Genomic DNA, 24,823 nt, shown 5'->3' with positions numbered 1-24,823 from the left:
CTGCAATGTCGTAGCCGCCAGCTTCATGACGGCCCGGCAAACACCCTTTGGCGTAAACCTTGCGCTAACGCAAGGGACGAGACACACGCGGTGCCATGTCCTGTGGCCGTCATGTCCGTGACCTGGTGACCATGATAGCAGTTTGGGCCGGGATTTGGGTTGATTGATATGATAGACGCTGCAGGATACAGGGTTGAGGACAGGTGCAGGAAAGGGAAGAGCAACTAGTGTGGCAAGAAGGGCGATAGCAAACGACATCCCGTCCAAGGCTTTCTACGCTTTCTACCTATCCACCCTCTCGCAGTCCTGATCACCGAGGGTGCCGGACAAGACAGAAGGTGGCTTGCCAAGACTGTTCGACTATATCGGGCCAGGGAGTCACACGAGCAGAGGAGACGAGGGACAGGTACATACCGCCGTCTTGGTGTCGATTACGGGGAGGATACTGTGGCACAAGGCGGCAGTACATATACCAGCACTGCGATACGCCAGTACCCACCATCCACCTACCAGTCCTCCCCACACCACCATCATGCACGCGTGGACGACCGCGCTGCTTGCGCTCCTCCCGCTCATCGCGGCCGCCCCGGCCCCCGTCGCCCCCATTGCTCCTCGTACTGTCGACACGGCGTACAAGTACACGGGTCCCGACGTGCCCATAGGAGATGCGGTGGACAAGACCATTGCCGGGGACGGGACGGGGTACATCCGTGTCCGCATGCCTCCTGCGGTAACCCCGGCGCTTGGGAGCACGGTGACCAACAACATCAACGTCATTTCGTCGGCGTACTATGGCAGCAAGGGCATTAATATTCACTTCCAGACTCCGTGAGTGGCACTGTGTGCGTGTGTCTGTGTGTGGCATCTTTGCGTGGCGCTGACGACCGAGAACAGGTTCGGGATCGGCAGCACTCCGACCATCTACTACGGTACTGAGAAGAGCAAGCTGAAGAAGAAGGCCACGGGTCGTACACACACGTGAGTGCTGAATAAATGCCCAAATAACCACTGCCGTGTGTCACCGGGTTGGGCGCCACATTGTGCCACTCCCCCGCTGATGTCCCGAAGGTACGACCGCACCCCTCCCTGCTCAATGCTGGACCCCACCCAGTGTTCGCAGTTCTTCCACGAGGTGCCCATCACGGGCCTCAAGCCCGGTACCCAGTACTACTACCAGATTCCCGGGGGGAATGGCACGACCCCGTCCGACATCCTGTCCTTCACCACGGCGCTGGAGAAGGGCGCCACGGACGAGTTCACCGTCGCGGTCCTCGCCGACATGGGCTACGAGAATGCAAAGGGCACGCACGAGCGACTCGTCGAGACTATCCAGGACGGGGCCGCGTTCGTGTGGCACGGCGGCGACATTTCGTACGCCGACGCATGGACGTACGGTATCGTTCCCTGCGTGCTCGAGGGCGAAGATAAGTGGGATGTATGCTACAACGGGTCCAGCTCGACGCTCCCGCACGGCCTGATCGACAATGACGACTATTACATCCCTCTGCCCGCTGGCGAGATCCCCAGTCAGGGATCTCCTCACGGCGGCGACATTGCCACCATCTACGAGTCCAACTGGGACCTGTGGCAGCAGTGGATGAACTCGGTGACCAAGCATGTGCCATACATGGTGGCGGTGGGCAACCACGATGTTACGTGTGCGGAGTTCGACGGGCCCAATGACGAGATTGCGCACCTCCTCCAGGCCAACGGCACGCTCAACTACTACTCTTGTCCGCCCAGCCAGCGCAACTTTACTGCATACTCGCACCGCTTCGGCATGCCTGGCGAGCCGTCGGGCGGAAACTCCAACTTCTGGTACTCGTTCGACTACGGCCAGGCGCACTTTATCACCTTTGACGCCGAGAGCGACTTTTACAAGTCGCCCTCGTGGTCGTTCCTCGCCGAGATGGGCAACACGACGCACCCGACCGCCGAGGACACATACGTGACCGACGCGGGCCCCATGGGCTTTATCGACAACAACAACTACACCAACAACAAGGCGTACGAGCAGTACCAGTGGCTCGTCGAGGACCTCAAGAGCGTCGACCGCACCAAGACACCGTGGGTGTTCGCCATGGCCCACCGGCCCATGTACGCGTCGTACGTGTCGAGCTACCAGGCCAACCTGCGCAACGCCTTCCAGGACCTGTTCATCGAGTACGGCGTCGACGCGTACATTGCCGGCCACATCCACCTGTATGAGCGTCTGTGGCCGCTCACCAAGAACGGGACCGTCGACACTGCTGCTGTCCTCGGCAACAACTCGTACAAGGTCAACAACGGCCAGTCGATCACCCACCTCATCAGCGGGTGTGCGGGCACCGTCGAGTCGCACGACCAGTTTGCCGAGGAGGGATCCACGCTCTTCAACATCACCGCCGTCATGGACGCCATGAACTTTGGCTTTGGCAAGCTCACAGTGTACAATGCCACCACGGCGCTGTGGGAGTTTGTCCATGGCGCGGACGGACAGGTGGGCGACTGGGTATACCTCAACAAGGACGCGGGTAAGAAGGGCAAGCATTAGGGGTGCGGTGGCAGACAAGGTGTCGTCAGTAGGAGTTGAAAATGGGCTTCTCAGTTTGTCAGAGAAGTGAGGGATGATCAACCTTGATGTGGCAGCTGGGCAAGACTGACAGGATTGGCGTGTTCTGGAGCCAAACAACAAGTCAAACCCTATATCACTCACGGAGTTCGAGTTAACCAGGTCAGAGATTACTTGTCCAAAGGGCCATTTTGCCTTATGACGTTAATTGGAGAGTGCGCCATAGCTACATACTCGCTTCCTACCAAGCTTACTGGTAATCTGGTGAGATACGGTGACTCCCCTCTGCCACACATTCTGAAGAGATATGCAGCAAGACACACGCCACATGTTAAGTGCACTTAACGCGATGGTCGGCACAACCAACTCGATCCACGTCGGATCAAGCAAGTGTGCGATGAATCAAGTGTCCGAACTCCGCCAGTCCACTATTAGCACCCTCTTCGGCGGTCAAGGACTGCGCCCATCCACACACGAAGCTAGCCAGACAGCGGCGGGCTATGCCGTTACTTCCTCTTTCAAACGGGTCCGGCGGCTCCAGCGGCCCCGCGCAATGAATGGCGTCACCCCGCGCTCCTACGGACCACGTTGTTGGTTTGAGAGAGGGGTTTCGGCTTCCGGCGTTGGTGTCGTCAGCCCACTCACGCACTCGTGCACACACGCCCCCATCAGCTGCTCAGCATCCATGGAATGTAGACCCCCTCCCCCAGCGGCCGGCCAAGACAATGTGACTTGAGGGGGTGGCCCAAAAAAGACCACAGCACAGATCCCAGCAGAACCCAGAGTCACTTTCGATCTGTGCCCCAAAGGTGGGGTCTTACATGATGGAGCGACCGGCATACGACAGCCGGACTGTCTCGGCTCGGCCTTGTCCGCCAGGCTACGTCGCGATATCAGCACCCTCATACCCTCGACTGGGTCATTACTGGTCAGGGGATTCACACGCTGGCGGTCAGCAGCATGACTCCAACACCGGTGCGGCTTGGTGGCGCACGTCTGCGGCGCGCTCGGGGCAATGCCGGGGCAACAACAACGCGAGTCGGGGCCACTGTGGGGCAGTCCGGAGTCGTCCGCCCGGGGGGGGGGGGGGGGTCTGTGCAAAGCAGGACGAGCATCGTCGGCGATGGGATGGGATGGGATTTCCTATGTCAACCTGTTGGCCAGAGGCCTGTGGGCGTGGCCTGAACGCTTGGCAACAGTGCACAAAGGGTGTGCTGATGCACTTCGCCCTGGCTGAGCCTGGCTTCCTGACGAAGGCGGGGCACACACCCTCACCAAATTCGCTGCCCCCCTGGTGGTGGGCTGAAAGGCCACACACAGGCCGTACACATGACACTCTGAGCAAATGTTGGCAGGGTGATGACATGGCAGCGGTGGTTGCCGCCCTCCACCATGACACTGGTGGTCGTTTTATTTCGGTCGCCCGACAATGCCGGCAGACAAGGTGGGATTGATTACGGAGGGCGATGACGCCAGTCTGACAATGCACCCCGCAGCGGAATATCTGAGCGCTTCGGCAGCTGCGACGGGGGGCTGTGGGCGCAGAACACGCGCTCACAATGAGTGGGTTGGGTTTTTTTGTGCAACGGCCCAACACGATCCAGCGCGGGTGGTCGCGCACATGGCCAGGCAAACATGGACTGCGAGGATCCCGAGGTGGCGCGCGTTTGGCCGCAACGAAGCGGACGCCTCCCGCGCCAGATATCGGACGTCTACGTCGGCGCCACGGTTGATACCGGCAGAGTTGCCGGCCATGGCGAGCGAAAAGTCTTGGGGCGGCGATGTGCGGTTCTCGTCAAGCGCTTGCGAGCCAGCGTTTGGCAGCGGCGTCCCATACAATTAAGTGGAACACTGGAGGCCAGGAGGGCGAGCTTGGCGGCTATTCTGAGCGAGGCCTAAGCGATTGGCTGTGGTGCACGCAAAAGGCTCATGCCTCACGTGGTCCCTGGAAACAGCAGCAGAGGCCTGCTGCCAAGCCCACCACCACCATGCACAGAACAGGGAGAGAGCGAGAGAGTGGCCAGAGTGGAGAAGGTGGATCTGCCCATGGTCCATTGTTGTTCCTCGACCCTTTGCTGCTCCCTCGATCCCTCTTCGGCCATGCGAGCCCCCACGGGGAGGCCGAATAGCTTTGCTGCGGCGGCTGGATCTGGCCCTCCCACCCCCCCGCGGCCACTCTGCAGACGCGCATGAACGCGGCACAAGGTAGCAATTTGGGTCGATCCAGCCCTTAACTCCACGGCTTTCGGTAAAGGGAACATGTCAGCGCCACGGCTGTAGTCGGCATGGTTCAGACGCTGACCGGCGCCGCTCAACTGACGCACTGCGTTGTCACACACGATGCACGACAATGGCTGGCCCGCGCAATTTCCTGGCATATCATGCTCGGGGCTGACGGGCGTCCGCCTCGAAGTCGTACACACTGGATTTACCATAGGTTCCGGGCCCCGGGCCTCGGGCCAGCTTGATGCGCAGCAGCGAGAACACACATACCCCACACTCCCTCTCAGGTTGTGCAACACATGCGAGAGCGCATGCCCGCACAACCATGCTCGCTTGTTTTCATCACCGGCCATCGGTGCCTCGGTATTGCCTCCCCTGTGAGAAGGAAGGGAAAGTGTTTACCGGGTGAATCGTATTGTGGGGAGGATGCCAGCGGGTGTGTGGTGCCCCCCTCGGCCATGAGCGCTTCTGCAAGCGCTCACCAGCTGCACGCCCCGGCCTGGTCTTGTGGTATAAAGAGGCTCTCCCCGTGGTCCTCCTCTGGACCCCCACACCTAGACCCTTTTGACTCCTTCACTCACCCCGACACCCTCTCTTTCACCCTTTCACACAGCCCTACACCGTTTCTTCGTTTTTGTCAAACATGGCTCACCAGCGCGGTCACCGCAACCCGGGCGACATGGAGGGTATGTCTCATTGACTCCATTAAACCTTGGAGCTCATCGCTGACTTTTCCCCAGTCGGTATCAACGATGTCTTCATCCACGTCAACGACACCCCACACCTTGCCGAGCGTCCTGCTGCCCCCCAGTGGCTCACAACCTGGGAGTCCCGTCGCCCTACATGGCTCATGGAGATGATCTGTGAGGCATTGTGAGTTTTCGAGAGCTACGCAATCTATGGAACGCATCAGCTGACCACGGCCAACAGCGGTGTGGCACTCTATTGCTGGTCCGGCCTGAACGCTACGGCGACATTCTTTGTTTCGTCCGCCGCCAAGGAGACTGGCTTTGGCAGTCTGCAGACCATTGCCTTTTGTTACGCCCTGGGTATCATGATGGCCGTCATTTTCTGTGGCCCCACCTCGGGTGCCCACCTGTCCCCCGGTGTGACCATTTCATTCGCCATCTTCAAGGGCTTCCCTTGGCGCAAGGTTCCTCGTGAGTTTGTTTGGCTATGGTGCCACATACCAGCGCGTTTCATTGACACTGCCCCCCAGAGTACATTTTCGCTCAGCTTGTCGGTGGCTTTGTCGGCTGCATCTTCGTCTACCTCCAGTTCAAGACCCAGCTCGACGAAATCACCGCACTCATGGAGGCGGCCGGCGAGCACGCGGCCATCTTCACGCCTTCGGGCCCCGCCGGTGTTCTTGCTCTCTTCATGAACCCGGGCTACAAGATCGGCTTTGTGTTCCTCAACGAGTTTGTCGCCTGCCTCGTCTTTGGCACCGTTGTCTTCTCGGTCCTCGACCCTTCCAACCACTTTGTCACCCCCTCGTCGGCTCCCCCCGTCATCGGCTTCACTTTCTTCGTCCTTGTTTCCAGCCTGGGCATGAACGGCATTGCCCTTAACTCTGCTCGTGACCTCGGCGGCCGTTTCGCAGCCGGTGTCGTCTGGGGCAGCGAATGCTTCCCCCCCGCATACACCGCCCTCGCGGCCCTCACCAACATCCTCGCCTTCCAGATCGGTGCTCTCTTCCAGATCCTCTTCCTCTCGGACACTATCCGCCAGCCCACCGCTGCCGCCATGGTGATCCACCACGCCCAGACCGCCGAAAAGGAGGCACACCTCCAGCGTGTCCTCACCTCGCGCACCGACGGTAACGGTGGCCTCAGCCGCGTCCTGACTGGTGGCCTCAAGCGCACCGTCACCCCCAAGCCCGAGGTTGCCCACTACGAGACCAAGAATGACTCGGACCTCTCGACCGTGTCTGCGGTTTAAGGCTCATAAACGATATTTGTACATAGTCACGCATGAAGAGAAGGAAGTCGGCGGGGAGAGATCAACATAGCAGTGTTTTCTATTTTGTAAAACGGGGGGGAGGGGGGGATGAAGTCATGGACGATCAAAGCAGTTGCAGATCACGACGAGCTGCAGACAGGCAGACAGCATATCGTTGATCAGATCACCGTCGCTCTCTCCACATTCTTATCTTTCCGGTCTTTTCGGGGCCACCACTCCAACGGACAAGGCGAAGAACATCAGCAAAAAAAACGTGTACACTTTCGCATGTGCATGCTCAGGTCGTCGGGAGGCCCGACCTACCACACACAAGTGTCGGGTTCACCGACGGGGCTTGCTTCTACTCCTGGGAAGGACGGCGCCCAGCGCCCTACGGCCTCGCTATGTGGGCGGTGACGCCACAATCGTATCGACTCTGCCCCGTGTCCCCATATAACCCGTTGCCAAGCGTACTGCGCCCCGCTGTGCACAGTGCATAGCACAGCCCGGTACACAGTTGATTTGGTCGTAGCCACAATATATGGGTTTACGCAAAAGAGTCTCCACAAGTCTCCGTTCGGCTTGGAAGGTGGGTGTGTTGCGTTTGGTTCTGCCATACCGGTGTTGAGGATGTAGCCGATGAACAACAGGTCGTTCAGGCACTGTGGGTAAAGGGCCATTATCTCACTCCCCTAAACGAGGTCAAATGTCAGTGGCGGGGAGACCAAGCCGCGTCTGCACGTTGAGGCCGAATCCCCTCAGCGTCATGGTTTCTTTTCAAACAGGATGGAGGAGCATGTGACCATAGATTCACAAACAAAACTGCAAACAAGGTACTCGATCCTCCCCGGGGATCGACCGGACAGCTGACCTCGGGCATGGGGGGTTGGAGGACGAGCCGTCGTTTACATGCCGCGGCACAGCGCTCGGCATGTTCGGCATGGCCGCCACACTGCCACACCGGGCACACGGGGGCTCCCACGGGGCACCGGCTTTAAACGTCAACTCTACCGGTATTCGGGAATCTCCGTCCCGCTCTCTTGCATCCTCTCCATCGTCCTTGCTCCAGCGCATCCCATACCGAATACCGTCTCATCCAACTGTCGCAATAACTCGGTGTCTCGGTATACTCGCTCGCCCCCCCCGCAATGGTCGCTGGTCGCAAGCGAGGCCCCACCTCGGCGGCGTCGGAGGACACTCCAACGAGATACAAGAAACGGGCCTATGGTCACTCATGTCTCGTGAGTTGTTGCGGAATCCGGGCGTGGTGCATCGTCCATTCCCAGACCCCGCAGGATGCTAGACGTTTCTATTATCGGGAGAACCAACGTTGACCATCTCGACTCCAGGCATGTCGTGAACGCAAGATCAAGTGTGAAGAGGTGGATTCTCCACCGTGCAAAGGATGCCGCGAGAGCAACACCGTCTGCGAGCCCGTCGAGCGCGCTCGCGTTAGCAAGCGGTCCAAGGACACGGAGACGACGTTGGCCAGCTTTGAGAAGCGGCTACGCCGGCTCGAATCACTAGCCGACCTGCCGCATTCACCGTCCGACTCGCCCCTCCACACCCATGGTACGCTTGGCGCGGTCGAAGGCCCGCTAAGCTCCCACCACCACTCTGGTGGGCCTGGCAGTGTGCCCCACACGGGGCGCAGGTATGACGATGACATGGATGACGACCTCGGCCATGACCAGGACGACCGCGACCGCGACCATGATCACGACCACCATGACGACCACGAGCCCCACGAGCCCGAAGGTCTGGGCCGGCCCCGGTATGACCTTGGTTCGGCGGCGCGGCCAGTCTACCATGGCGAGCTGAGCATGTTCGACGAGGTGGGAAAGAGCGCGGCGGCGTCGCCTCGCGGCTTTGAGAGCGAGTCCCCACAGTCGTGGACTGAAGAGCGTCTGCGTGCTGCCGCCCGTCTTCGTCACCGCTACGCTACTGCTGAAGAAGGCGAGGCGTGGATGGATGCGTACTTTTCGTGGGCTTCACCCGTATACGCTGTCGTGCACCGGCCCATCTTCATCCGTGAGTGGTCGCATGTGGACTGTTTGCTGACATATGCAAGGTGACATGGCGCTGGACGGCCCTTACTTTTCCGATTTCCTCCTCATCATGATTTACATCTCGGGTATCCGGTTTTCTGCTGGGATGAGCGACCGGGAGCGCGAACAACGCGGCGAACAGTACGTTGGCCTCATGCTGAGCATGCTTGCCGACGAGACGATGGGTCCCGGCAAGATCACCACCATCCAGGCTCTGCTTGGTCTTGGCGGTCGCCAGAGCGCTGTGGGCAAGACCACCCAGGCTTGGATGCTCACCGGCATGGCCATCCGCATGATGCAAGACATGGGCCTGCACCTGCCCGTCGACGAGAACAAGTTTTCCGCCGAGGACCGCGATATGCGCAACAGGTTGTTCTGGAGCGCATACTGCTGGGACAAGACCATGTCCCTTACCCTCGGACGTGAGCCAAGTCTCGCCTCGCGCCCGGGGCTGTCTCCCGACTCCCTGCCAGACGACCCCGACGACGACATCTACTGGCACCCCGTGCTTCCTGGACAGCCGCTCCCCCTGGGCCAGCCGTACCCCAAATGCAAGCTGCTCAAGACGTTTACACTGCGTCACCTGTCAAAGCTCAACCTTATCCTCGAGTCCATCCTTACCAACATGTACTCGCCCATGCGCCCCAACGCGAGGTCTCTGTCGTTTATCCGCTCGGCGTCTGACAAACTCGAGTCTTGGCGCCGCGACCTGCCCACCGAGCTCAAGATTGAGGCCCCAATGGTTCCAACAGCAAGCCCGCCGTCAAACATTGTCATTCTCAACCTCCTCTACCACACCATTCGAATTCTCATCTACCGCCCGCTGCTGACCGCAAACAGCCAGTCGGCGCTCGCTTCGTCGGCTCTCAACGAATGCCGCAATGCGGCGTCGGGCACACACGATGTTCTGTCACTGTGGGGTCGTACCTTTGGTCCCACCAACCAGCACTTCCTCTTTGTCTACTGTTGCTTCATTGCGGCCGGCGTGGACATTCTGCTCATCCGCACGGGCAACCCGTTCGTGCGCGACGAAGCCTTCCAGCGCGTGCACCTGTCTCTCGACATTTTAGAGCAGGCCAGCACGCAGGGCCCCGGTATCCGCCGTGGCATTGTCAACATCCGCAGCCAGCTCGACCGCGTCACAAAGGGCGAGCTCACATACGCCAAGGAACCCGCACCCGTCGGACTGGTCGACGGGCCCGCCGCGCCAGTGGATCAGTCGCTTACGGGCGGCGCGGCCGGACCCGCCGCCGACGCACCGGCGCAAGACCTCAGCTGGTTTGCAGAGGGTGACCTCTGGGACCACCAGACGCTCATCGACATTCTCGGAGCAGCGCCAATCAGTACGCAGGATCCATTCGCGTTCAACACCGACGGCCTGCCGTTCTGATGTGAGGAATGGAAAACTCGTTGTTTCCATGTTGTTTGTATATATGTAGCAGCAAAAGATGCCAAGTGTTCCAGTGGTCTTATCCCTTGTACAACTTGCTGCATCACGCGACTCTACGACTACCGGGACATTACGACGAGAGAGTAAGGGCCGCGAGCTTGACGACGGTAAACTCCTCGACACCGTAACCCAAACCGCCCTCCTTGCCCATACCCGACTGCTTGATGCCGCCGAAGGGAGCCTCGGCAGTCGACGCGTTGGCAGTGTTGAGCGCGACCGTTCCGCTCTCGAGCTTCTCGTAGCAGCGCCACGCACGCGAAATGTTCTCGGTCCAGACATAGTTGGTGAGGCCCATGTCGGTGTCGTTGGCGAGGCCGATGACCTCTGCCTCGTTGTCAAACTTGTACAGCGAGACGATGGGCGCAAACATCTCCTCGGTGTACACGGTCGCGGTGCGCGGCGTGTTGACGAGCAAGGTAGGCTCGACGAGGAATCCGGTACCGAAGCGCTTACCGCCCGTGACGAGGGTGGCACCCTGCTTGACGGCGTCGTCGATGATGGTGATGGCGCGCGCGGCGCCGCGCTCGGTCGTCACCGCGCCGTTGGTCACGCCCTCGTCGAGTCCGTGGCCAAACTTGAGCTTGGCCATGCGCTCCTCCATCTTCTTGGCAAAGGCGTCGTAGATGCCGGCCTGGATGAAGACGCGGTTGGCACACACGCACACCTGGCCGGCGTGGCGGAGCTTGTTGGCGATGAGCGCGTCGGCGGCCTTGTCGAGGTCGGCGTCGTCAAACACGATCCACGCGCCGTTGCCGCCCAGCTCGAGCGTCAACTTCTTGAGCGTGGACGCGGCCTGCGACATGAGGAGCTTGCCGACAGCAGTGCTGCCCGTAAACGAAATCTTCTTGAGACGCTTGTCCTCGCACATCTTCTTGCCCACTGCGGGCGTGGTGTGGTTGGACGCAGTGACGACGTTGACGACGCCGGGGGGCACACCGGCGCGCTGGCACAAAATGGCCAGCGCCAGGGTGGTGCATGGAGTCTCGGGCGAGGGCTTGATCACAACAGTGCATCCTGCGGCAAGGGCAGACACGAGCTTGCGCAGAGCGATGACGAGAGGGAAGTTCCAGCTGGAGAGAGTCAGGAATGTCGGGAGTTGATTGGCAACAAAGCAACTCACGGGCAGAGGAGACCAACGGGGCCGACGGGGACACGCTGGGTGAAGAAGCGCACGTTGGGGTTGTCGTTGGCCTTGAGTGTGTCGCCGTGGATGCGCTCGGCCTCGCCAGCAATGAGCCACGAGTAGGTCGCTGGTTGCATTAGCGTCGAAAGGTCAAGGTGGGTAAACATTTGCTACGCGTACTCACTGGCATAGTCGACCTCTCCGAGCGCCTCGACAAGGGCCTTGCCGGTCTCCATGACGATGAGCTTGGCAAAGTCGTCCCTGTTCTCGCGGACGAGACGGTCAATCTCGAGAATCATCCTTGCGCGCTGGCGCGCAGACACCTGCGACCACGAAGGGAACGCCTCGGTGGCAGCAGCGATAGCGGCGTCGGTGTCGAGCTCGTCCATGTTCTCGACAGTCGCCCAGACCTCGCCGGTCGCGGGGTCCTGCACCTCAAACGGCTTGCGGCCAGACACGGCCTTGACTTGCTTGTCGTTGATCCATCCGGTCGAGATGAGGAGCGATGGGTCGTTGAGCTTGAAGTTTGCGTGGACCATTCTGATGAGCTGTTTGTGTGGGTGGGTTCGAGAAACCAGAACGCGTGAACGGTTAAGAGGGTGTCGAAGGATCATGAGAAAGGGTAGGATGGTTCTTGGCTGGCGGCGGTCGGTCACTCCGGGATTGTAACCAGTCAGCAGATCAAGTGGGCTGGGAGATCGGCGCAGGCCGACAGAGCCGCCCTGGTTGCCGACGGCGGAGTAACCGGACTTCGGATTGCACCATCAACACACTGCCAGGAAGCGACGTGGTCTCGTTCGTATGCCCCAATTGCTGTCAGACATCACCCTTGTGGAGGTCCGTACAAGTGCTGGCCATCGGTGGGGTCCTCGCGCGGAATCGTGTTCGTTTGGTGGATACTCAGCCGGAATTCCGCGCAGGGGGGGGGGGGGGGGGGGTAATGTCGGCATCCCGTGATTTCGGCAACATAACCAAAACAAAACCCTGGTTGGTAGACCGACGGCCGTCACGATCAACGAGGATTGTCTAAATCATCCATGCTATCTGCCACTCCGGGCTCTACTGGTTAATCTGTTGCTTCTAGTTATCTAATCCCTATCGGCTTCCCGCGACTCGCCATGTACGCCTAAGCCGTTTAGTCCAGAGTGGCCGTCTTGAGGTCGGGCGACACCTCGAACGACGCGCCAGTCTTGGCGCGCACCTCATCAAGGGTGGCACCAGGCATGAGCTCGGTGAGCGTCATCTTGCCCTCCTTGCGGTCAATCTCAAATACGGCAAGCTCGGTGACAATCATGGAGACGCAGCGCGCGCCGGTGAGTGGGAGCGAGCAAGTGTCGACAATCTTGGGCTCGCCGTGCTTGTTGCAGTGGTCCGTGACGATGATCACGCGAGTTGCATCAGGCGATGAGACAAGGTCCATGGCGCCACCCATTCCTGAGACGAGTCAGCTCAGAACGATACAGAAAGGACGTGAGAAGATCTTCCGCTCCGCCCTACTCACCCTTGACAAGCTTCTTGGGAATGATCCAGTTCGCAAGGTCGCCCTTGGCGCTAACCTCCATAGCACCCAGAACGGCAACGTCAATGTGCCCACCACGGATCATGGCAAAGGACTCCGCCGAGTCAAAGGCCGCCGCCCCAGTGGCCATGGTGATGGTCTCCTTTCCGGCGTTGATGATATCCGAGTCGACCTGCTCGCGGGTGGGAGGAGGGCCAATGCCGAGAAGACCGTTCTCCGACTGGAGCCAGACGGCGCGTCCCTCGGGAAGGTGGGCCGGGAGAAGGGTGGGCATGCCGATGCCGAGGTTGACATAGTACCCATCCTTGAGCTCCTGGGCGGCCCGCTTGACAATGTTGGTGCGGGCAGCAGCGGCGGCACCCTTGCCGAGCGCGGCCTCGTCGGCGTGCCCGTCCGGCTGGGCGAGGACGAGCGACTCAATGTCGGTGTTGCGCGGCGCCTTGACGATGCGATCGACGTAGATACCTGGAAGGTGGATCTGCGACGGGTCGATGCTACCAGTGGGCACAATCTCTTCGGCCTCCACAATGGTCAGCTTGGCGCCCTTGGCCATGGGGACGTTGAAGTTGGTAGCAGTGTATCGGAACACTGTGTTACCAGCCTCGTCGACCTTTAGGGCATGAATGAGGGCGATATCACCGGGAAGAGCCTCCTCAACAAGGTACTTTCGGCCGTTCATCTCGACGACCTTGCGGGGCTCGGCAAACTTGGCAGGCTGGCCATCGGCGGTCTCGTTGCGGATCGGGACGGTGGGGTTCTCGATCGACGTGGCCACGCCAGTAGGGGTGAGGAAGGCGGGGATACCAGCACCAGCGGCACGGATACGCTCGGCGATCGTGCCTTGGGGAGTGAGCTCGACCTCGATCTCGCCGCGGAGGTACATGTTCTCAAGAAGCTTGGTACTGCACAAGCGTCAGCGAGACGGCTCGTCCTTTGGTGACTCACGCGCCAATGTGGCTGACAATCATCTTCTTGACCTGGCCCTCCTTGATAATCGCACCGAGGCCCTTCTCCTCGACACCGGCATTGTTGCCAGCGATGGTAAGGTTGTTTACCTCGTCCCTGCCGCGGGCGGCAATGGCCTTGATGAGGGTGTTGGGAATACTGTTGCCTGTCAGCCCCTGTTCATCATATGTAGAGTTCTCAACCAGACTAACCCGCAGAGTCCAAAGCCACCAGACAGAATCGTGTCGCCAGACTTGACAACCTTGACAGCCTCGGCCGCACTGGGGTAGATTTTGTTGACACGCTGGCGGGCCACATAGGTCGCAAAGCCGCGCACGAGCACGCCGGCGGAGAACTTGGTCAGACGCCTAGAAGCCGAAATCATAGTGGCGATGCTTTGAGACGTTGGTGGTGCGCCAAGAGGGCGACATTTCTTTCCTCGTCTCAGCTGATATTTACATTTCCTTGAGCTCGTCTAAATGTTTCAATGGCCCGGCCCAAGTACCGGCTGGCCTTGCCAAGCAAGCCCCTCTGTCGCCAGCGCAGCAAGCGTGTGGGGCTGGGAAGCGGGGACAGAGCGGTCCAGCGGCGTGGGGAAGTGGGTGTGGTGGATACATCAATGGTGCTCCGCATCACTCCAAGTGGACCACGGCGTGTGGAGCGGCCAGTTAAAAAGCCAGTCGCCGCTCGGCCGGGGCGGACCGCGGAGGTTACACGCGCGTAGTTGTATTTTCCTCGGTTTCAACGTTACTTTTCTTATTGCCCTGCAGGCTGGCAGACCGACGATGGCCACGATCGCGATGAAGATCCGGCAATGGTGTCGCCCGTCTCGCTTGAATACAGGTGCAGCGTTGGACAGGAGCAGGGGAGCACGATGGTCTGACGTTCGCCGGTCCGAAACACAGCCGTGATGGCGACGTGGGCGCCGAGGCCAGCGCGGGGCCTCATCTGCAGGCCGTAGGTGGAGGCGGGGTTGAAATAGGTCTTTTGCACTAACGGTGCCGCGGCGAGCTGAGCTGAGCTGTTGTGTGTAGGCATTCTGGTGAATCCATCTGCAGACAGTTGCCCAGACGGGAGACCGAGAGGCAGATGCCAATTGACCGATAACGACTCGGGATCCCGAAGGCCTTTTGAGGGGACTGAACGTACCGTCCCCCTTGTACCCTTGTGTGGGATCCCAGAAACAAAGCCCGTTTACAACCCCATCATTACCGAGGTTTGCTAGGAGTTGGGCATCACTGGTGCCAATCGCAGGTTCGAAGGTCGGCCTCCACCCGACTCGCGGCGCCGGCTCTTGTTGCGGCAACAGACGGCCAAGGCAGACTCCTCGTCCCTCCCCATATTGATCCCCTCGTCACCATTGTGCTACTCACCTTCAGACTCATCTCACGATGGCCACAGCGTCGGGGAACCCCGGATGGATCAACGGTAGCTGCAACTGCGGCAAGATCACGGTGTCCCTCAAGCCACCCTCAGATGGGTTGCATGTCTGCCGTGAGTCTCGTGGTCAAGCACTGTGATGCTGTGCCCATACATCGGAGACTGACGTTAGACTGTATCGACTGCAGGAAGTTCACGGGGGCCATGTAGGCTGAATCCCTTTCGACTGGTTGCTGACGGCCACAGCGCTGCCTTCCTTCTCCAGCTCCCTGCCGCTGATTTCAAGATCGAAGGCGAGTACCGCACGTGGAACACGATTGGCAACACTGGACTCAAGGTAGGGCGGTACTTCTGCGGCGAGTGCGGATCGTGAGTTGTCTGGCAGCCTTTTGGGTACCAGTTGAGGAAGCTAAACGGGGCCAGATCGCTGTACGATACCGGCGAATGCGATCCAGGAAACGTGTCTGTGCACGGAGGTGAGTGACGACTTGGACACGAAGTCCAGTCTGAACCCGTATAGGCCTTTTTCCACCCGGGTCACTTCCGGCACCTTGTCGTGAGATCTTCTTGGCCGACACTGAGAAGTGGGAGCAAAGGTACCCAAACGCGAAGACCTGGGAAAGCCAGTAAAACACTCTATGAGGTCCATGACACGGGCCCCGCAGATCCCAGGCTGTTGTGCATGGGAACATCAGCTCATGGGATGCCAAATGACCTACTCTGCGGTAGACAGGGGCGGGACTGGCGGACAAAACACACTTTGGGCGCGACTGTTCGGAGCAGGTAGTTGCTTCAATGCACCGGCAAACGTCGAATAAAGTGCGACTTGGTTTGTTTTCGGCCCGAATAATATGTTTCATAAGCACGATGTCGCGATGTCATGGAGTGGAGTGCAGTCCACAGCGCCACAGCACATTCTTGCTGGCCGCTGGAGACTGGTTGACAGCTGCGGACCGGCTGATCTTCTTCCACCCACTGCCGGTTGGAATGGTGCGGGCCGACAATGGCCGACAATGACGGGCATCACGGTCATTTCGAGGCATGTGTGGCTCAAGGAGACCGCGACGCAGCGATGCCGACGGGGAGGTGGCGATTCCCCTTCCGAGCCGAACAGTTATGCAGTGGACTCGAGCTGCTACATGTCACCCGTTTAGTGTGCAGAACGCGGAAATGGGAGACGACGACCAAGGAGGCCAACACACCATCATATGAAGGCTGAGAGAGCTAGACCACCAACCATCATAACCCAGACTCGGAGCTGCTCCGAGATGCGGAGAATGCCTGTAATCGAGCGCACGGAGACTTGTACGGACATTGTCGCCTTCACAGCGCGGGTCAAGCGGCGGGATATCCCATAGCAACACCAGATGTCTTGCACCTGACCGTCGCGAAGCCTTCGCGTTCTGCCTCATCTGGCCACCCAAGTCGGTCGATTTCACCTCGGGCCCCGCAACAGCTTCGGAAAAATCAGCAACCTCCGAAGCACAAGCACCAAGCCCCACCGACATCTGTACATCCTGTGCTGGCCGGTAAATGTGCTTTTGAGCTTAGAGTGCCGCGAAACATAGGCGTATCGTATTGGTGTATGCCCTCCCGTACCCATGTCCTCCAGGAGTTCGCGTCACGCGCCAGTTTTAACGGATAATCAGTAATCAGCGTGTCGGGAACCAACCGTCGCGCCACCGCACCATTGCCCCGCAAGCGACTAGTTTTCGCATAAAGACCTTCGGATCGAAGAAGAGCTCCAGACCACGTCTTCATCACCACATTCTTCGCCACTGCATCCTACTCAGAACCACACCAAGACAATACCATCACACCGCGTGCAGCATGGGGTCTCCAGAGGTCTTGGAGCTTGAGAAAGTGGCTCACACACCACCTTCGGCGGTCGCCGATAACCGCGACACTGTTGCTGAGGAGAACATTGCCATTCCACCGACCGGTCAACCGGCGACAGGTTCCCACTCGCAAGTGTACATTTTTAAGCGTCTGCGGAGGCCTATGGCTCCTCCAACCAAATGGAGGCGCGTGTACATTGTCGTTGGACTCTGCCTCTCAATGATTCTGTGTGGCTGGACGGAAGGCTCGGTCGGCCCCCTCATTCCCTCCCTCCAGAAGCACTACAACGTGAGCTAGAAGGAATTGGGTCAGGAAACTAACTGGCAGATCAACTATCTTAAGAGTGAGATCCGCAGTGACAAGTGACAAGGTGACGTTTGGCTGGCGAGACTGACAATGTTCTAGTGTCTCTTATTTACCTCACCGGGTTTGTGGGTTCCATGTTTTCCGGTTTCCTCAACGTCTGGATCACGGACCGCCTCGGCTTTGGCTTGGTGAGTTGTTACAGCATGGCATGCTTATGTACTGACCTCAGTCTACCACATTTGGGGCAATCTGCTCGGCGATCGGCTACATTTTCATGGCCACGGGAGCCAATTACGCCGTGTGGCTCGTGGCGTTCATCTTCACCGGCTTCGGTCTAGGACTTCAGGATGCGCAGGTCAACAACCTCACATCTCGTCTTCCTAACGCCAGCAACACAATGCAGCTGGTCCAGGCTTGTTTCTCACTTGGCGGCACGATCGCTCCACTCGCTTCGACAGCTTTCGCCGAGCACGTGGAGGAAAAGTCGTACCTCTACTTCTGGGTCGCGACCGGCGTGGCTGTTTTCTCGGCGGTCGTCATGTTCGTGTGTTTCGACATGCGCACAGAAGAACAAATCGATGGTACCAACAACCACCTCACCCAAACTATCATTGAGCCTGCAGGAGCGGTCGTCCCCAATGTTACCAAGGCGGAACAGGTTACCAACGACGAAGCCAGCGCTCCCACGGCACAGGCTTCGAGCGGTGCCAAGATGAAGCTCATCTTTTCCACTCCTGCTGTCTATGCGCTTCTCGGCTTCAGCTTCATCTACGTGAGTGTGTTGTGCCGGTGGCGTGCCCGGTGACGTGCCCGGTGACGTGCCCGGTGACGTGCCCGGTGGCAGGATGGCTGACGGACTCGCAGATTGGTGTGGAAGTCGCCATTAGTTCGTGGGCGCCAACCTTTTTGGTGCGCGAACGCGGCGGTAGCGCCAAGGTGGGCTACGTCACGACTGGTTTCTGGGGTGGCATGACTGTCGGCCGCATCGTGTTGATCCCGGTCACCAACAAGCTCGGCTATCAAAGGTCAATCTACCTTTACTCGCTGCTTTCTCTGGTCTTCGAGCTCATCATCTGGTTCACGCACAATGTTGTCGGGAACGCAATCTGTTACGCCCTTATTGGAGCGTTCCTGGGTCCGGTCTACCCTATCGGACTGATGGTGGTGTCCGAAGTGCTCGACGACAGCATTCGCGCCGGCGTCATGGGCCTGATGGGTGCCATGGGCGGCGCTGGTGCAGCGGCAGTGCCCTTTATCGCTGGCGCGATCGCCGACGCCAAGGGCATTTGGGTTGTGCACCCTATCGCTGTCGCCATGATTGCTGGCTACACTGCGTTGTGGGCCCTCGTGCCAACGAAGAAAAAGGTTGCCAAGGCTGTCGAGCCCGGGACTACACCTGCAGAGACGGTTGAGGGGAGCGAGGCTTCGTCGTAGAACCCTGTCACTTGGGATAGATTACTTTACATAAAGACATGGAATGTTTCCTGCGGCTCGTGTTCAAGCATAGGCAATCTTCGACAGCGGACAGCGAGATCATTAGAGTGTTGGCACCCGAGTTAACGCGGGCGCCACACTCGGCGCCCTGTGCTGGGAAATCAAATACACCTTGGCATTGAGTGCGTTATGCACTGGCGAACTGTAAGCACGCCATGTAATGTCTCTGTAAAGGATCCATATTCAGGACGGATGGGTCCCGGACAGGTCTTACTGGGGATTAGTGCAGTTTGAACACGGCTGGCATAACACTTCTGTTCCTGTACAATCGTCCACCCCTGTACTCCGTGCGGACTTTACCCTGCTGGAAACGACGGGAACAGGGAGACCCGCCCTGTAGTTCATCTCCACACACAGAGGATGGCCTCCATGGATTACTGGACGACTCCCTTCACGCCCGGTCATTCGACTTGGTGATAACTTGGGTGACGGCGCAGTCTCTTGGCTGGGATGAGGGAAGGGGCGGCGTCGTACGGAGAAGACGAGAAGAGGCACAAGAGACAAGGGGAGCAGTTCCATGATACTCTTCTTGTCCTCTGCCGGCACGGGCCCTCGATAGGTTGGGGCATCGGGCACTTTACCGAGCTGTGCCGCTCCGCCGAGGCTCCCCTTGTCTGACTCGAACTTTGTCCTCGGTAGCAGAGTTCAAGTGGCAATAGCATCCCATCGCCAATCGGACACCTGTGACGCAACGAACTCTGTGGATTATAAGGCACCGATGCCGTTGTTAGCACCAGCCTGGAGGGCATCCCGCGAACTTTAGTGGGTCATCAATCAGCAGATTCCACAGCTAATTCCAGAGCTGCCCAGCTGGCCAGCTGTTCAATCGACACCGGTGGCCGGTGCGATGCGGCCGGTATATTCCAACAACATGGATCGAAGACCGTCAATTACCGAAGTGGGGGACCTAGGTGAGGAACGGGCCGCCCGGACCGCCCGTCCAACAGCAACCTTCGCAACAGGGCAGATACCACCAGTGGCAACGCAACGAGGCTTCGGTGTCGCCGTTGGTGGGTTTGCGGGGCATCGTACCTCCCGCGTTGCCCCGGTATGGAGTTCTGTGGCCCCCTCTCTACCGGCCAGCTGCGATTCAGGTCAAATGCGTTGCCAAGATTCATAGGAAATAGAGGTACATACCCTACTGGAGGTATGCCGTGAACGTAGAACACCGAGTGCCGGCCGGCCCTACTTTTCTCCAGGCTTGGATCCTCCTACATATAAGTACCTGTTGTTCTCAAGCGAAGGTTTCCTCCGTAATCCCACAGATCACCAGCAACCTCTCCCCCACCTGCAATCAAAGGCAGACATGGCGACCATGGACGACAGGAAGTCATTCGACAAAGGACTTGACGAGGAGCGCATGGAGGAGGCTGTCGCTGTCAACACGTCAGCCGCTTCGAAAATCGCTCAACAGCACGCCGACCTCTATGCTGAAGCACTTGCCAAGTACGGAGTGGACGGCGACATCGACCCTGCGGCAGAAAAGCGCGTGAAGCGTAAGCTTGACCGTCGCATTCTCCCCGCTCTTGGAATCTGCTATTTCTTCTACGTGAGTTCTGGATATGCCTGTGTGCGACACGACAACGGGAGCTCCACTACTGCTGGAGGACTTCCGCCTCTTCTGCACGCCTGTTTGCAATGTTCGCAGAGGCGTCGCGCTGTTGGTGGTCACACTCCAACGCTAGCCCCCACTCGGGTGACCAAATGTCGGCATTTCGGCATTCGGCCCGGTGCATCACGTGGCTCAGCCGGCATTTGCCGGCTGATCCGTGGCGCCGTGGGACATTCCACGCGGATTCTCCACCTCTCGTTACTTCCTTCGACTTCCGTCAACACTTGGGCACTGGGAAACGGTCTTGCATCAATAACAAGCTGACAGACAGTATGTAGACAAGACCACGTTGTCGTACGCGGCAATTTTCGGCATCAAGGATGATTTGAAGCTCGTCGGCACCGACTACTCGTGGCTCTCGTCCATCTTCTACTTCGGTTGGCTCGCCTGGGCGATCCCTTCCAACCTCATCATGCAGCGTTGCCCGCCCGCCTACTATCTGGCCTTCAACATCTTCATGTGGGGAGCTCTTCTCATGTGCCAGACAGCTGTCAAGAACTTTGCTTCGCTCGCTGCGCTTCGTGTTCTGAGCGGCGCATTCGAGGCAATCGCCGACCCCGCATTCGTGAGTTGGAGGACCCCTGTTTCGGGCTGACCCCGCAGATGCTCATCACGAGTATGTACTACACAAGGGCCGAGCAGCCATCGCGTATCTCGGCCTGGTATGTCTGGAACGGCGTCGGTGTTGCCGGCGGCGGTTTAATTGGTTACGGTATTGGCAACATCAAGGGCTCCATGGCAAGCTGGGTGAGTGTCCCTCCCCATCTCCCGTGATGGTACATGCTGACGGTCGTCCCAGAGGTACGAATTCCTCATTGTCGGCGCATTCTGTTCCGCCTGGGCACTTGTTCTCGGCTATGTTCTTCCCAACTCGCCAGCCACTTTCCGCGGATTCACTCATGAGGAGAAACTCATCATGATTGCTCGCATGGCCAAGAACCAGACGGGTATTGAGCAGCGCAAGATCCGTTGGGACCAGATCAGGGAGGCGTTCACCGACTACAAGACGTGAGTGTGGCACTTGCGGAGATGACCGAGTGGCACTGATCGGCGTTTGTGGCACTGCGCCCGAGAGTCTATAACGTGGTTCCTCCATGCTGACACCCTCAGCTACCTGTTCACCCTCCTCGGATTCATCGCCAACATTCCCAACGGTGGACTGAGCAACTTCAGTACCCTCGTCATCAAGGGACTCGGATTCGACACCCTCAAGACCGCGCTTCTCGGTATCCCGCAGGGTGCCTTCGTCGTCATTTGGATCACTGCTGGCGCTCTTCTGAACGACAGGCTCCCGAAGAACAGTCGTACCCTCGTCTGCGCGCTCTTTATGCTCCCTACCATCGCCGGCGCCCTTGGATTCCTCCTGGCCCCGAAGGACGCTTACGTGGGGCGCCTCATCTGCTTCTACTTGACCGGCTCCTATCAGTCGAGCTTCGTTATCTCTCTCTCGCTCATTACGTCCAACACAGGAGGTCAATCAAAGAAGATGATAGTGAGTACCTTAAGAGAATAGAGAGATTGGACGCGCGGCGTTTGTCACCGAAAACAGGGGGAAGGGGAAAAAAAAGAAAGAGAAAAGGGGTTTTATTTTATTTTATTTTTTCCTTCCTTTCTTCTCTCGGAGTCCCAACACTTGCTTGTCCACATTCCTTTCGTTGCTAACGCGTCCCAGGTTAGCGGAATGATTTGGTTTGGAGCCTGCTTAGGTAAGCCAGGATTTTCGTGACGCGGCCATAGGCAAGCTGTCGAGGTGAAAGACGACGTTAAAATACCTAGAAAGTGGTGAAGAGAGACCGGGCAATTTAAATTTGCCGAGAGTCGGTTCCGCCACCGACGCCCCTCTCCCCGCCCGTCTATCCTCTGTTTGATCCTCCGAATTAAGCACTGACCTCCACAGGAAACATCGCTGGCCCGTTCTTCTACAAGACCAACCAGGCGCCCAAGTACCAGCTGGGTATCGGCTCTCTCCTCGTCGCGAACTGCCTGGAGTTTATCCTGTTCTTCGTCCTCCGCTACGCGTTCATCTATGAGAACCGCAAGAAGCGTCTTGCTCGTGAGCGCGGTGAGGTCACGACTATCGATGCCTCGGAGACTGCCTTCTCCAACATGACCGACAAGCAGAACCCCAAGTGAGTCCGAGCTGCACGGTGGCAGCAGACGTGACAGGCGCCGACAACTGACGACACAGCTTCGAGTACGTGTACTAAGCAGCGAACTGGCGTGAGAAGTGTTTGGGAGCGGGTGGAACTTGCAGTACTGGTACAGCTGAGGTATAGCCTTTATGAACGCATTATACATCGAAGCCGATCAACGGTTGGAGAAGAGCGCACAGCTGCCACTGTCAAGGATTACCATCATCATCCATGGGTACAGACACCTCACACCGTGCACCTTGACACCAGAATTTACAATCGCTTCACAGCCTCACACACTCTCACTCTGCCTGCTGCACTGGCCGGACCAGGAGGGGCATCTGCAGTCCAGCCGACTCCTCACCCTCAACGTATGGGCGGAGCACCACACTGTGACGTGTCAGCAACAGTCAACCGCTGGGCATGATACGTACCCGATCTTGTACAAGAACACCGGCTTGCTCGGCAGCTCCTCAAACTCAAAGTTGCGAATGAGCACGAACAGAATCGACTTGATCATGGCAAGGGCGAACCGGTAGCCCAGGCAGTTGTGCGGGCCACCCATAAAGGTCATGACGTTGCCCCAGACACCGGGCACCTTGAGCGTGGTGGGGTGCTCCTTGTCGTAGCGCTCGGGCTTGAACTCGTCGGCGTCCTCGCCCCACAGCTCCTTGGAGCGGTTGACCTCGATCATGGACGCGACGAGCTGGTCGCCCTTGCGGAGCTTGACGTGGTCCATCATCTTGCCGTTACGGCCGCGGATCGGGGTCGCGAGCGGGACGACTACGTCGGCGGCCGCCATGCGCGGTGCGCCGGGGACGGGTGGGTCAAGGCGGAGAATCTCGCGTGTGACCTTGTCAAGGTATGGCAGGGCCATGAGCTCGTCGCTGGAAAGGGGTAAGTATGGCCCGCGGCGACGCACTCACTAGTCAAGATGGTCCTCGGTGACGGCCATCAACTCTTCACGGAGCTTGTGCTGAACACGAAGGTTTTGGGCCAGTCGCATCAGACCCCAAGCCAGCGCAGTGGCAGAGGTTTCGTTGCCGGCGAGAATCTAAGAGGTCAGCTCTTGGCCAAACGCTGTTGCCTTACAAAGTTGGTGATTTGGTCACGGACCTCCTCGTCTGACAGCTTCTGGGAGGCCGGCAGGTCGGGGACCATGTTGGCGCGGAGCAACAGAGTGACGAGGTCGTCGCCCATCTTGGTCTTGCGGTCCATCTTTTCAGTAAACTCTGCCTGGAGGTCACGCTTCTTGCGCTGGACAATGTCGTCCGCAATGGCCCTCGTCTTGCCGCGGTAGTGCTCGATGAGCCGGATCTCTCTGAGGGGGAGTTTCTCGGCATAGCAGTCGATGAGGATGGCGACGATGGTGACCTTCATCTCTGTCCAGATGCTGTTGAACGACTCGGCAAGGGCGTTGGGTCGCTCCTCGAGGCTCCCACTGACAGGTTAACTGGCAGCGACGTCGAACCTGCTCACAATTCATAGTCAAAGCCCGCACGGCCATTGATGTCCAGCGTCGCCTGGCCAAGATACTTGAGGACATCAATCTTGCGTGCACCGGGCACGCGGTCAACAGGGACCGGTGGCGATGGACAAGTGACCACATCGTTACTGCTGTCTAGGAAACCATCGAGCTTTTGAGACAGCGCGTACGCACACTCCCAGAAAATGGGCATCATCCCGCGGACAGCCTTGGCGCCAAACGCGGGGTTCAGAACACGCCGCTGACGCTTGTGCGCTTCGCCCTCGACGGTCAGAATGCCGTGCCCGAAAGCCCAGCCGAGGACCCTTGAGAGCTGCGGCGGACGCACGAATAGATCCGTGTGCTGCGCGATGAACTCTACCGCACGGGCATCCGTGGTCGTGAACCGGTGCGCTCCGAGAAAGTACGAGTACCGGATGGTGGTGCCGTATTGCCTGAACCATTGCATCGGCGCCGGGACGGTCTGGTCGTGCACAATGTCTGGCAGATTGCCAAACAGGACACTGCTGGACGGGGGGCCGGGGACATTGCGGTATGCGAGGGTGTACTCGGTGTACGGGTAGCAGTAGATGTACAGGAGGAGAAGGATGGCGACGACGGAGGTGATGATCGGGTGCGCCGTGACAAACGTGGTCACGAATGGCACCTGCGGAATGGCGGGGGCATCGAGTGGTATGATTGCCATGTTGGCGTGGTGAGTGTGGGTTCCGTCAGAGGTCGTGAGCGATAGATAAGAGGGTATATGTACGCGCGTGGAGTGGTCCGACCGAGACA

At 58.8% G+C, this 24,823-nt stretch overlaps 9 protein-coding genes across 9 annotated transcripts; 6 read left to right on the top strand and 3 right to left on the bottom strand.

Moving 5' to 3' along the window:
- Positions 1–532: 532 nt before the first annotated feature.
- Positions 533–2,533, top strand: EHS24_008489 (uncharacterized protein; the record flags this gene model as incomplete). The annotated part of the gene is made up of 3 exons (XM_028623800.1): positions 533–828; positions 895–978; positions 1,069–2,533. The coding sequence occupies 3 exons, from the start codon at positions 533–535 to the stop codon at positions 2,531–2,533; spliced, it is 1,845 nt and encodes a 614-aa protein (XP_028475774.1).
- Positions 2,534–5,417: 2,884 nt separating this feature from the next.
- Positions 5,418–6,715, top strand: EHS24_008488 (uncharacterized protein; the record flags this gene model as incomplete). Its single annotated transcript, XM_028623799.1, has 4 exons — positions 5,418–5,460; positions 5,515–5,647; positions 5,705–5,934; positions 5,994–6,715. The coding sequence occupies 4 exons, from the start codon at positions 5,418–5,420 to the stop codon at positions 6,713–6,715; spliced, it is 1,128 nt and encodes a 375-aa protein (XP_028475773.1).
- Positions 6,716–7,863: 1,148 nt separating this feature from the next.
- Positions 7,864–10,153, top strand: EHS24_008487 (uncharacterized protein; the record flags this gene model as incomplete). Its single annotated transcript, XM_028623798.1, has 3 exons — positions 7,864–7,956; positions 8,065–8,746; positions 8,787–10,153. 3 exons carry the CDS (start codon positions 7,864–7,866, stop codon positions 10,151–10,153), a joined length of 2,142 nt encoding a protein of 713 aa, XP_028475772.1.
- Positions 10,154–10,283: 130 nt separating this feature from the next.
- EHS24_008486 (uncharacterized protein) lies at positions 10,284–11,875 on the bottom strand (the record flags this gene model as incomplete). Its single annotated transcript, XM_028623797.1, has 3 exons — positions 10,284–11,283; positions 11,334–11,463; positions 11,521–11,875. 3 exons carry the CDS (start codon positions 11,873–11,875, stop codon positions 10,284–10,286), a joined length of 1,485 nt encoding a protein of 494 aa, XP_028475771.1.
- Positions 11,876–12,471: 596 nt separating this feature from the next.
- Positions 12,472–14,185, bottom strand: EHS24_008485 (uncharacterized protein; the record flags this gene model as incomplete). Its single annotated transcript, XM_028623796.1, has 4 exons — positions 12,472–12,770; positions 12,838–13,757; positions 13,801–13,959; positions 14,013–14,185. The coding sequence occupies 4 exons, from the start codon at positions 14,183–14,185 to the stop codon at positions 12,472–12,474; spliced, it is 1,551 nt and encodes a 516-aa protein (XP_028475770.1).
- A 1,006-nt stretch (positions 14,186–15,191) lies between these two features.
- Positions 15,192–15,593, top strand: EHS24_008484 (uncharacterized protein; the record flags this gene model as incomplete). The annotated part of the gene is made up of 4 exons (XM_028623795.1): positions 15,192–15,294; positions 15,353–15,386; positions 15,427–15,549; positions 15,590–15,593. The coding sequence occupies 4 exons, from the start codon at positions 15,192–15,194 to the stop codon at positions 15,591–15,593; spliced, it is 264 nt and encodes an 87-aa protein (XP_028475769.1).
- A 1,417-nt stretch (positions 15,594–17,010) lies between these two features.
- EHS24_008483 (uncharacterized protein) lies at positions 17,011–18,759 on the top strand (the record flags this gene model as incomplete). The annotated part of the gene is made up of 5 exons (XM_028623794.1): positions 17,011–17,307; positions 17,347–17,362; positions 17,425–17,513; positions 17,555–18,097; positions 18,190–18,759. 5 exons carry the CDS (start codon positions 17,011–17,013, stop codon positions 18,757–18,759), a joined length of 1,515 nt encoding a protein of 504 aa, XP_028475768.1.
- A 1,366-nt stretch (positions 18,760–20,125) lies between these two features.
- Positions 20,126–22,638, top strand: EHS24_008482 (uncharacterized protein; the record flags this gene model as incomplete). The annotated part of the gene is made up of 8 exons (XM_028623793.1): positions 20,126–20,368; positions 20,703–20,996; positions 21,035–21,178; positions 21,231–21,439; positions 21,542–21,923; positions 22,104–22,137; positions 22,329–22,560; positions 22,620–22,638. 8 exons carry the CDS (start codon positions 20,126–20,128, stop codon positions 22,636–22,638), a joined length of 1,557 nt encoding a protein of 518 aa, XP_028475767.1.
- A 227-nt stretch (positions 22,639–22,865) lies between these two features.
- On the bottom strand, positions 22,866–24,734 carry EHS24_008481 (uncharacterized protein; the record flags this gene model as incomplete). Its single annotated transcript, XM_028623792.1, has 5 exons — positions 22,866–22,953; positions 22,998–23,450; positions 23,490–23,617; positions 23,656–24,004; positions 24,043–24,734. The coding sequence occupies 5 exons, from the start codon at positions 24,732–24,734 to the stop codon at positions 22,866–22,868; spliced, it is 1,710 nt and encodes a 569-aa protein (XP_028475766.1).
- Between the last annotated feature and the right edge of the window lie 89 nt (positions 24,735–24,823).

Source organism: Apiotrichum porosum, assembly GCF_003942205.1.
Source record: "Apiotrichum porosum strain DSM 27194 chromosome Unknown scaffold_7, whole genome shotgun sequence".
NCBI lineage: Eukaryota > Fungi > Basidiomycota > Tremellomycetes > Trichosporonales > Trichosporonaceae > Apiotrichum > Apiotrichum porosum.
The sequence above is the reverse complement of the archived record's forward strand: the minus strand, read 5'-3'. Positions and strand labels throughout refer to the sequence as shown.